The sequence below is a fragment of the Typopeltis vanoorti genome, chromosome 10 (genome assembly GCF_054136105.1).
Source record: "Typopeltis vanoorti isolate ZY-2024b chromosome 10, IOZ_Tvanoo_1.0, whole genome shotgun sequence".
Taxonomy (NCBI): Eukaryota; Metazoa; Arthropoda; class Arachnida; order Uropygi; family Thelyphonidae; genus Typopeltis; species Typopeltis vanoorti.
In genome coordinates this window covers 58,971,217-58,983,951 of record NC_143558.1, presented here as the reverse complement: position 1 = coordinate 58,983,951, position 12,735 = coordinate 58,971,217, and the positions used below count along the sequence as shown (strand labels likewise).

Sequence of the window (12,735 nt, the reverse complement as noted above, 5' to 3'; positions counted from 1 at the left end):
CGATTTTCCTGATTTCTTGGTCCCAGTTACAAAGACCGTTTTTCTTTTTCATTGTTTTGTCATTCCCAAGATTTCTCATCTCGGAATATTGCAGAGATTTCCACTCTTCATTAATAGATTCAGTTGAGGGTAGTTGCTGGAATTTTTCATTTATTTTTTGCTAATATAGTTTTCTTTTATCGGAGTCAGATAATGAGCTAACTTTGAACCTAAGTTCTTGATTGGGTAATGCAGTGGTTCTCAACCTTTTATGCATCATGTACCTCCTGGAAATGTGTATGTAACTGGCATATCCCCTTGTATAGATTGATAAAACTATGGTTATAGTTATATAACAATGGGAATAAAATAAAATATATGTATATACACATTAAATTTTGTATTCATAAATTAGATGTATCGATAAACACAAAGAGTCACATAAACAGTTTGACAATTTAACAAATGTGTATAGACATGAACTACAGTGGTGCACATTGTCACACTCAGTTCTCAGAAATTAATCAGTATCAGTGTTGCCAACTTAGTGACTTGTTACTGGATCTAGTGACTTTTGAGCTCTTATGGCGTACCCCCAAATATTTTACCACGTATCCCCAAGGGTCACACATACCACAAGTCGAGAACCCCTAGTTTAATGGATACTGGTATTTTATCCATCTTGGGGGGAACTGTATTGATGTCACATAGATAATGGTCTGATTCAATTTCAAAACCTTGGAAGACTCTAACATCAACAATAAATCCATTTTTTCATTTAAAAAATTATTTGATTTTAAAATCATATTATACACATTTTTTAATACAATTATACCCTGCTAGCAAGTGATGCAAGGGAAATCTGGACAAAGTACTACATAGCTGTTATGTTGACAATGCTAATGATTTTAATAATCAATGAAACAACAATCATGCTAACGTTTATCAAATAGAAATTTTGAAAAAGTCCAAAATAAATAATTTAGATATTATTTAGAATTATTAAAATTATGAGCCTTGTTAGATGTATTCAGAATTTTGAAAACTACATATTTTTTTTAGTCTAAATAAAACCATCTCAAGTGAGACAGATAAAGTGAAAAGCTCTTGGGAGGGATGGGGAATATTCCATTATTACCAGTGTCAAATGAATGCTATATAGCATTCATTTGATACTGGTAATAATGGAAACTCGTTCATTGGTTTAGCAGAAACAGGGAACAATGAATGTCATTTCTGCTGAATAGTGTTCAAGGAAATACCTGTAGAAGAGATACAATGAGACAGCTGACGAAGAGAGTCTGTAAAAGAGAGAGAGATGATAATCTGCTGTACAGCATCAAGAATTTCTAGAGTTGTTTTAGTTACACCACTCCAAATGTGAGAGAGCAGTATTCCAAAGTTGGAAGATTTGGAATTTATGCATATTAAGTAGCTGGATAGATGAAAAGTTACAATGATGAGTGAAAAAGGATGCCAAGTTTTTTGGAAGTCGAAGATGCTGCAAAAGTGATGCATTTGTGCCAGGAAAGGCTAGGAGTAGGAGTCAGTCCAAGAAGTGATCTAGTCTTAATTGTTGAACATTATCATGATGAGGGGGAGAAAGACTAAAGTTTTTTTTGTTTTTTTTTTCTTTACAAGAAAAAAAAAAAGACAAGACTGCATTTTGGAAGCACTGAAGGTTATAGGTTGTTATTGCTCCATTGAAGGATGGTGTGTAGATCAGTGTTTAGGTACTAGCAATCTTGAAGCTTGATGTTTGAGCATTGTAAGGTATGTCATATGAGTGGAGAGCACTATCATCAGCAAAACTGTGGATAAAGTTCGAGGTCGATGAGAGAAAGGGTCTGCCCTTTCTCATAAAAGTCATTTATACATAAAAGGAAAAGAATGGGTGAAATAGCAGATCCCTGAGGAACAGCACATTAGCAGGAAAATCTGTAGAGAAAACACTCTCCAATATTATATGCAGCAAACAATATCACCTAGTATCACCTCTGTGTCTGGCTCCCACTAATGAGACCTCAATAAAGGTTGAAACTGGTCTGGGGTAGTGACACTTCCCATAATGCTTAGCATTATACATACCCATGAGGATATGTGCTTTGCATTATGGGATACTAAATCAAGTAATGTGAAGTCATTAGCTTCTATATATGAGTTGCCCAGTCCTGAAAATATTTCAGGTGCAAACGTTATTTGCTTACACTTGGATAAAGGATTAAACCAAATATATAATTTGTTTTGTATCGTTAATTTATAGTATAAACAAGTGGAAAAACTTCCAACAACTACTCCACGTAGTTGAGAGAGGCACAACCACAGATGGACAGAAGTTGTGCTAACAGCTTTTGCATGGGCACAGAAGATACAACTGCCATTGGCACAGACAGTGAGCTTACTGCATTTAAGCCTTTCAAGGTTGAACTTAGGTGTGTGTGTGTATATGTACATGCACCAATGGTAGTTGTGCCTTCTGTTCCCATGCAAAAGTTGTTGGGCATAATTTCTGTCCATTTGTGGTCCCACCTCTCTCTCTCTCCACCATGTGGCACTAGTGCAACATCACCTAAAAAGAAAGCTGACCTGCTGGCATCATTCTTCTCATCCGACCCCTCCATTAGATGGTCAAATCAAATCACCAACTTTATCAAAAAATTGCCACTTCGAGTTTTTGTCTCAAGCTATTTATAATGAGGATTTTTTTTATTTATTTTCTTATTCTTTTTATTTATTTATTTATTTGGAGTAATCAAGGTGTAATTAACTCTATATTTAAACCAAACCTAGTTCAAAAACAAACCAGACTAAAAGTATACAATATATTAGCCCTACCAGTCTTATTGTATGAAGTGAAATCTGGATAATAAAACAAAAAGACAAACAAATATTAATAACAGCAGAAATGAAGTCTATTTGATCACAAAAGAAACGAAGAAATTATGAAAGAATTAAACCAAGAATCACTAATAGAAAAAATTAAAAAATATAAACATAAAATTCTTTCTAATATCCAAACTATGGTTTTCCAAGAAGCATGCCAGGGTGGTCCAAAAAAATCATCATCATTATGCATATCAAGGATTTAGGCCTATCATGGCCTGTTCCGGTCTTAGAAGTCATCATCGAATCTTTTAAGACGACGTTCTGGTTTTCTTTTTCCTAATGGCATGTACTTTCGAGCATTTTAATCATGACATCAAATGTTAACCTGGTATCCTATAATTCATAGCACACTCAGTTCACAAGCAGGTATAATTATCCATTCATTATGGGGTTTATATTCAGATCACTTTTGACCTTTATTGAAGTCACATCAATGCGAGTTAGACTCGTGATGATGCTGAGAGCTCTAGCTGACAGAAGTCATATTTCTGTACACAGCTAGCCTAGCAAAATGGTGTCTTTCACCATATAATTGCAATAATCCAAATCAGAGATCATATATATATAATTATATATATATATATATATGTAGAAAGTATTTTACCTTCTTTTTCTTTGATTGCCATCTCCTATCGGAGGTCGGCGACCACCTTGGCAAATTTTGAGCGATTCTCAGCTATTCTGAGCAGTCGCTCAGAGTTCATACCAGTCCACTGTCTGATATCTGCCAGCCAAGATTTTCTTCGTCTTCCTTGTCCTCTTCTTCCATTTATCTTCCCTTTTATAATCAATTGAAGTATCGCCTGCTTCATACGTTCTAAAATTCCAGGTTCCTAGTTTTACTGAGCGCACCATGTTGAGCCCAGGGATTCTTATCACCCTTGTCCCATTTAAGGGACGCCGGTAACTCGGGACCATTTGTGTAGATTTGCTCGCCATGGTGGTTAGTCTGGAGAGAGAATAGAGCAGTAGTTTCTCCATTTGCTTTCTGCTCTGCAGTATTACAGACGTACACAATAAACTGTATTGCCATCTGCAATTTTCTAATCACAAGCTTTACCGTCATCATGAGACTTCAACCTTGTGTCAGTACTGAAAAAGCTGCTTCCCTTTGCCAGAGGATTGAATCCTTTATTTTTCCTTGTAACCCTAGGTAGGGGCCCTAACCGGGTACTGACAGCCGGAGCCAGCTGAGCCCGGGTTGTTTATAGAGGTCTGCTCCTTTGAAGATTCTTCCGCACATTTCACTGTTGGGATACAAATCCTCTTCCACTGATTTGTCTGTTGTTCTTCACATGGGTCCATTAGCATCCTTGTAGGGAGTGTACCCTACAGAAGTTCCCAGGGAGCACGACGTGGACGTGGACTTGCCTCACTCCCCTATTTTATCTTGGGTATAATAAATGTTAAAGATACCAAGCTATTTTAAACATGGTTTTACTCCATTTCCCCAAGTAAGCAAACAGACAAACAAGTCAAGTTTGCGGCTGCAAGTGTTGCAAGTCTAGCTGACCCTGCACATAGTGCAAGACCAAGGCAACTCATGGTAAGCGTAGAATAAGCTCTGATCACTAATCTTAATATTTACCCTTAATGCAAAGCACATCTCCTGGAGGAGATGTATGATGCTTTGTATTAAACGCAAGGGGCCACTACCCAGACCGGTTTCGACCTTTATTGAGGTCTCATCAGTGGGAGCCAGGCTAGAAATACCAAGATTTTAGTAATACAGAGCTTATAAGTATTTTACCAGAACAAGTTACCATAAGGTGTTTTAACCTTATTAAATAAAAATCTCAGGAGGAGATATAAATGTAGAAAGTATTTTACCTTGGGTATAATAAATGTTAAAGATACCAAGCTATTTTAAACATGGTTTTACTCCATTTCCCCAAGTAAGCAAACAGACAAACAAGTCAAGTTTGTGCCTGCAAACTTGGGGAAATGGAGTAAAACCATGTTTAAAATAGCTTGGTATCTTTAACATTTATTATACCCAAGGTAAAATACTTTCTACATTTATATCTCCTCCTGAGATTTTTATTTAATAAGGTTAAAACACCTTATGGTAACTTGTTCTGGTAAAATACTTATAAGCTCTGTATTACTAAAATCTTGGTATTTCTAGCCTGGCTCCCACTGATGAGACCTCAATAAAGGTCGAAACCGGTCTGGGTAGTGGCCCCTTGCCTTTAATACAAAGCATCATACATCTCCTCCAGGAGATGTGCTTTGCATTAAGGGTAAATATTAAGATTAGTGATCAGAGCTTATTCTACTCTTACCATGAGATACAAGAGGTTGGCTGGCCAACCTATAGTACTTTAGTACCGTATATGGGTAGTGGGATGGGAAAGGAGAAACTTGTTGACATTCGATTTAAAAGCCTGTATATTGTATTACTTGGGAAATACATCAGGGGGAAGACTGTTCCACAGTTCAGCAGTAGCAGGGATGAAGGAGGAGGAGGAAAAGAAACTTGTTCTGTGGGTTTCAAGGTGTACTGTGAAGGGATGTTGGGCAATGACTGTACGTGTTCCAATGGGTTTAGTACAGAGTGGGAGAATTATTGATGCTGTTTCAGATGAGCATTTTCCATGAAAATATTTGTAAAATATACAAATTGCAGAGACTAATTGTCTATGTGAAAGTGGGGGAATGAGTTTCTAAGAGATGGATCATTTATCAGTCTAATTCCTCTCCTCTGTATTGAATCAAGCATTTTGAGGGAGCTTTTAGGAGCCCCACTCCAAATGTGAGAACAGTATTCAATAGCTGGGCAGACCTGTGATTTGTATAAGGTTAACAGCTGTTTTGAAGTGAAGTAACATCTTGAGTGAAAGAGAAAGCCTAATTTTTTGGAAGCTAGGATGCAATGGTTGTGATTTGTTTATGCCTGGAGAGGCTTGATGTCATGGTAATTCTGAGAAGAGAGATTTCATCTTGTGTGGAAATTTGAGTGTTATCAAAAATAATACTGGGGGAAAATGGTTCTTTTTTGTGGGAAATAAGACAGAACTGGGTTTTACTAGCATTGAAGCTGACGGAGGATGTTTTGGAGGTCTGAATTAAGGGAAGTTGTGGTTGATCTTCTGTGGGTTGAAGTGAGTTGTATAGGGTAAGGTTTATCAAATGAAATGGAGGTGTGCAATGTGCTGTCATCCGCAAAACTGTGTATTGGGTTGGAGGTCAACTGAAGTAGGTCATTGATGTACAGAAGGAAGAGAGTCGGTGAGAGAACAACCTTGTGAGTCCCCAGCATTAGTTGGATGGTGAGGACTCACAAGGTGGGGACTCAGCATTCTATCTGGACGCACATAGTGTGCGTCCAGATAGAATGCTGACAATCCATCTGCAGAAGTCCAGACAGTCCAAATAATGGAAGTTTGCTTAGTAAGCATTTGTGCCAGACCCGGTCAAAGGCTTTAGAGATATCAAGTGCAACTACTTGGGATTCGCCAAATTTTTCCATGGCATATGTCCAGAGATGGGTGATATATGAGAGCAGGTCACCTGTTGATCGGCATCGACAGAATCCATACTGGTGGTCACTTAATAGCTGGGTACCTTCAAGGTAGAGTAGCAGTTGAGAATTGATGGTTTTCTCCATCACTTTAGATAGGATTGAGGTGAGTGAGATAGGGCGGTAGTTAGATGGTAGCGATTTGTCACCCTTTTTGGGAATGGATTGAATATAGGCCAATTTCCAGGCTTTGGGATATATATATACACCAGTGGAGTAAGAGAGTGTGTACAGACGGCATAGGATAGGAATCAGTTCTGCTGCACAGACCTTCAGAACAATAGGAGGAATGCCATCAGGACCAGGAGCTTTTTTTGTGTCTAATTTTGACAACAGGTTTATGATCTCTTTCTAGCAAAAGGATACAGGGGGCATTGTATGTTGGGCATTTGCCATTGTCAGTTATGCATGCATTGGAGTCAAAGTGTGAAGCCAGGAGATTAGCTTTTTCTGTGGGTGATGTTAGGGCAAATGTTGTGACCAATTGCTTTGGGAAGAGGCCAAAAGGCATGACTGTTGCTAGGACAGGCTGCAAGTTTCCTGCTTTTTGCTCGTTCAAATTCTGTTTTGGAATCATTGATAATTTTTTTGCATCTGTTTCGGGCTTCAGTATAGGCCCTGAAGGAGGATGGAGTTCTTAATTTGAGCCAGTTGTGGTATGCCTGATTTTTCATTTGTACAGCCTTGGCACATATTTTGGAGAACCAGGGTTTGGATAGGGGACGGCAGTTCAGAGAAGTGTGGGGAATATATGTTTTCATGCTAGTGAAGATTACTTTGGTGATATGTTCGGTGAATATGTTTGGATTGGAAGACCACAAACAGTAGTCCAACCATGGGAATGAAGCATAGTAGTCTCGGAGGCTGTACCATTTGGCACTGTTGTAATGCCAAACTACTCTTGTGCAGGTGTGACTGTGTAAGCATTGTTGCATGGGGCAGGAGATGAGGACTAGGTTGTGGTCAGAATTACTCAGGGGGCTGACTGCATTCACTGTATATTTGGAAGGGTCATTGGTAAGGAAGAGATCTATGGTATTTGGGTTATCTGGTATTCTGGTCGCCTTGTGAACAATTTGTGTAAGGTTGTTGGTGATGGCAAATATTTCAGCGTCTCTGCCTGCAGGATCTGTACAACTGGAAGAGGAAAGCCAGTTGGTGTTATGGACATTAAAATCACCTAGGAGGATGATTTCACTATTAGTAGAGTCGGACTGGAGAAAATCATCTTTTGAGGAGAGGAAATTAAAGAGCTCGGAGTGGTTGGTGGTATTAGGAGAGCAATAGAGAGACAGCAGATGAATTTGACTGAGTGGGGGGGGGGGATATTTTTAACCAAAGAAGGTCAAAGTTGGGCGATTCTAGGTTAGGTGCTCTCTGGCAGGGTATGTCAGAGCAGATATATGCACACACACCACCTTTGGGTCGAAAGGAATTAAATAGTGTATAGTTTGGGTGGTTGAGATGGATAGTGCTGGTGGAAGGTTAAATTTGAGTTTCTGTTTGAAGAGTAGGTGGGGTTTGGTTGACTGCAGATGATAGTGGATGCTATTAAGGTTGGAGTTGAGACTACGGATGTTGGTGTAGTGGATATACGAGGGTCTGCAGTGCATGGCTTTGACCGCAAGGGCCTTGCACGTTTCCTATGCAGTGCCTGCATACTGGTCTCCTTGGTGACTATTAGTGACATCACTTGGTTTTGCACTAGTTTGGTTTGTTTGTAGTCTTATCGTCCAGCTGTTGTCTCCATTTTGGCGTTTTTCTTCTAGCTGTCTTCGGAGTTGGCATCTTTGTTCCGTTTGTGCAAAGGTTAAGTCAGGGCGAGCATGTACACGTGATTGGGAGCAACTATCCTTTAGCTTGCTATTTATCGCCATTATTAATTTGAATGTGTTTGTCAGTGTATCACAGATCACGTTCACGAGACGTGGAAAGTTTGTTCCATCCTTTTTTTGTTTATGGATTTGAAACGATGACATTTGATAATATTCCTGGGATCGAAGTTGCATTCACCTGCTAGTTTGCTAATGTCTTCTTTTAAAGATTTACCATTTTTCTCCGGAAAGTTGAATAGCGGCATTGAGTCTCGTGTTTTCAGCCTCGAGTGACGCGTGTACTGTTGATGCGATTAAATCTCGGAGTCCATATATGCTTGACAAGAAAAAGTGCTATACGTTATGAGATTCTAAAGCAATCTCATATGAAGCCAGCTACCTCTATGTACAAATAGCCTAGAAATGAAGATATTTCACATGCAGAAGTTTGCATTTGAAATATCACAAGATGAAGAAACCTTTGCTCATACATGGATGTATAAAATAAGAAATGAAGATAAAAAGAAGAATGTAATTTCATAAATATATTTCAATAAATATATTTTTACTTTGAAAGATTTTTAAATGAACGCAGTTATAGAACAGTGGTAAAAATATACAGAAGTGCAGTCATAAGTACATTTCCGTACTGAAGGTAGAAATAGATATCTGAAATGTAGAAAGTGGCTGAAGTAAATTATATTTGACCAGAAATTATCAAATTTGTAGGTGTACTGTATATTTCAGGTCGAGTCAGAAAGTCAAATTCAGTGATTAGAATAAAGCTCTTATAGTATCCATCTCTTAAGTGACTTTCACCAAGAAAGGTTGTAAACGTATAACAGATTAGCATCATAGGCTGGGTAGGGACTTTTTTTATCATTTTTTATTTTATATTTTATTTTTTACATAATCTGAAAACCTGCTCCTGGGAGCAATCATATATCATTTTCAAGCTACTTCAGTCCTTCACCAATTGAGTTTATAATCTCACATTGAATGATGACATCCATCTCTCACTTAAAGACAATCATAAACATTATGTGTCCATGGTTCAGATTCATACCTGTAGCCTCTCGGTTGGAGAGTGGGTGTTAACTAATCAAACTTGCACCTGAAAGATTTCTAAACCTATAAAAAAGGGAAATAAAACTGAATTGCAAAGGAATTTCTGCACAGATAAGGTTTATGCAACCATACTTGAATTTATTAAGTTGTTTATAAAATAAGCAAACATAATAACTATTGTTGCTTTTTTAATATTTAATTTTTTTTTATTTTATAATAGAGCTTTACTGTTTCTTGAGTTATTATTGAAAAAATATATATATTTATGATACTTTAATGCCTTGACAGCTAAATGGCTACAGCAGAGTGGTCTTATTGTCCTTTTGCCTCATGGCTATGATGGAGCAGGTCCAGAACACTCTTCATGCAGAGTAGAAAGATTTCTTCAGGTAAGTCTTAGTATAATAAACAGCTGTTTTATGTTCCTTTTTGTAAAATGCAAATGTTTTTTTAAACAATTAATTCATCCTGCTCTACACACACATACTTACACTTAACAGGTTGCTAAGTATATAGAAACATATAGCACATCAGTGCTGTGTGTGGACAAGAAGGAAAAGAAAGAATCCCTTGACATGTTTTTCTTGAATAGTTGAAGGTTGTGATTTTTGAATGGTAGCAAGGGGACTGTTCCAAAGAACAGAAGTAGGTGGAATGAATGACAATGCATAGAAGTTGTTTAGTAAGTTTGAAGTTAGACAGTAAATGGATGCTTACCAATAGCTGCTTGTGTTCTTACAGTTTTGGAAGAAAGTGGAGGAACAATGGTGACCGTTTCACCAGAAAATTGTCCATGAAAAATATCCAGATTTTCAGATGGGATAAGGACAAGAGGGCATCCTTGGAAGATGAGAATGAATGTTGCTAAGAAGGGTGTGAAGACTAGTTTTTTCTCTCATAGGGTAGTACTTGATTGGAATGGATTGCCATTGGATGTTTATTTTGCAAGCAGTGTGAAAGTACAGCCGCTCTGGGCTGGCAGACCATGCCTTAGATACCCACCATAAAATTCGTTGGAAGAAAACAAAAATAATTCATCGCAGCAAGTTTAAATACGAAAGATTATTCAAAGAATCTTCAGCAGCTCTAAAAAACGTTCCTAACCTCAACAAATTTGGGTGCATGAAACTGCCCCAAATTTGGGAGACTTTCATTATGAGAACTTCAGCCCAACTGCCAAGACTACCAAATTAGCCCGCAAGAGGGCACCATTAGGACTTTAGGAACAATATTAGTTTCTTGCTTTCTTCCTCATTTGCTTTGTGTTAGTTCCTGAGTGCACATACCATATCTTTATGTTCTTGAAGATGGCAATGTGACGTTGCCGAAATATAGAAGTTATTCATTAAAGTTACCTTTAATTAATATACTTTGTATGCGTTGTTAATTCCGTAAACTAATTACCAGTTATGTCTAACCAACGTATAAGTCTTGCTACTAGAATCATGATCATCCACGGAGATGCAATCGCACAAAAGGCCCGTCAATACGGCAAATTGAGGTTGAAGATATCGAGGCAAATAAATCGTCTGACGTTCCTAAAACGCTGCCGGGATAACAAAGTGATCCCTAATTGTGTCAAATTGAAGCACCGTTTTACTTCCGAGAAAGCTCTACGCATTTATAACCGCACTAGCTTCACCCTGTTAAGAGAACAAATTACCGCGACGCACGTTCTCCTTGCCGATGAAAACAAAACCTTACGGGCGCTAGAGGAAGAGCTTTCGAATACACTCGGCCTTGATCTATGGTCTATACTTCATGACATCTCATGCGCATCGGCAAGAAAGGAATTCGAAAAAATACATAGTCGGCATGTGAAAAAAATACGAAAACCTGACAAAGACTTCTACTTCCATACCTCAGCCACCACTCAACACTGTAGTCAACCTCTCGTCGGCAGTTTTAAAGCCTGAAGCACTCACCGCATTTTCACGTGGTCACAATTTCGCCCTAACTCCTAAAAGGATACCTGCTGAAGAAATCATGATCCAAATAGAGCGTGGAATTCGCAACCTGCCTAACCATATCGCCAACAACGTAAGACTGGATGTAGTCGGTGTTCTCACTAAAGCCAAACCTCCAAAATCCAACTTATCCAAAGACGAATATACAGCCCTACAAGAATTGAAAAACAACAAAAAAATAGTAATCACCAAAGCTGATAAGGGAAGCGCCACTGTGGTACTCAATCAAAAAGACTACAAAGGTAAGCTAAATTCTTTAGTACTAAACCGTACTACTTACCTCCCCATTGAATATAATCCGACCAGCTCTCAGATTAGAACTCTCCAAAGACTCCTTAAGAAAGTCACTTCTTGGCCTGTGGAAGTCACCAACAAACTTAAACCTTATAACTCTAGACCCCCCCCCCCCCGATTATATGGACTCCCAAAAATACATAAACAAAATGTGCCATTGCTTCCCATAGTGGATGGCATTGATTCCCCCACATATAAATTAGCCAAAGATTTAGCCAATACGCTCACACACTACACTGTCAACACACCATCACGCATAAAAAACTCGGCCCACTTTAAAGCCAGTATAGAAAACCTCGCACTCCAACACACTGACATAATGGTCAGTTTTGACGTCTCCTCCCTATTCACTAATGTCCCACTCAAAGAAAACCTTGAGCTCATCTAAGCCAAGTTTCCTCCCGATATCTCAACCCTATTTCAGTTCACAATGAACTCAGGCTATTTCGTTTGGCAAGGAAAGTTCTACAAACCGATAGAGGGGACAGCCATGGGTTCACCACTTTCCCCACCCTTGACCAATTTCTTTATGGAGACATTTGAAGAGAAAGCCTTAAACTCTGCCCCACAAAAACCCACTATTTGGCTTCATTATGTGGATGATGTGTTTGCTATTTGGCCACATGGCTCAGACACACTCCACTCCTTCCTAGCACACTTAAACAACCAACACCCCAGAGTCCAGTTCACTTTAGATAAAGAGGAAAACAACACCCTCCCCTTCCTAGACACTTTAATCACCCGCCAGCTTAATGGATCTTTGGTTTTCTCTGTTTACAGAAAACCCACCCACACTGGCAGATACATTCACCAGCAATCCCCCCCCCTCACAACAATATGGGGTGATAAAAACACTATATAACAGGGCAAAATTAATCTGCTCAGATGACAAGGCCCTAACTATTGAACTAAACCACATCCTCAACACTTTCTTAGCCAATGACTATAATCCCAAAAAAATCCAAAAAATACTAAAACCTGTAAACCACAACCCCCCCCCCCTCCACAATAAAGATTACACCAAGTCTATCACCATCCCCTACATCCAGGGCACCTCTGAGAAAATAACCAATATCCTCAAAAAATATGACCTTACTTCCTGTTACAGACTATATAAAAAGTTGGCATCCCTTATCCGCTCTACCAAAGACCAACCACTTCCCCTAGACCTACCTGGTGTATACCAGGTCCCTTGCAGCTGCAA

At 38.7% G+C, this 12,735-nt stretch overlaps 1 protein-coding gene across 3 annotated transcripts in view; it reads left to right on the top strand.

Annotated features, from left to right (window-relative positions):
• The window catches only part of LOC150102443 (2-oxoadipate dehydrogenase complex component E1), a 481,556-nt gene that overhangs the window by 366,510 nt on the left and 102,311 nt on the right, over positions 1–12,735 (top strand). For all 3 annotated transcript variants that reach the window (XM_090399364.1, XM_090399362.1, XM_090399363.1), the window contains one exon: positions 9,559–9,659. In XM_090399364.1, coding sequence (XP_090255490.1) covers positions 9,559–9,659 — 101 coding nt within the window. The remainder of the gene's footprint in view (positions 1–9,558; positions 9,660–12,735) is intronic.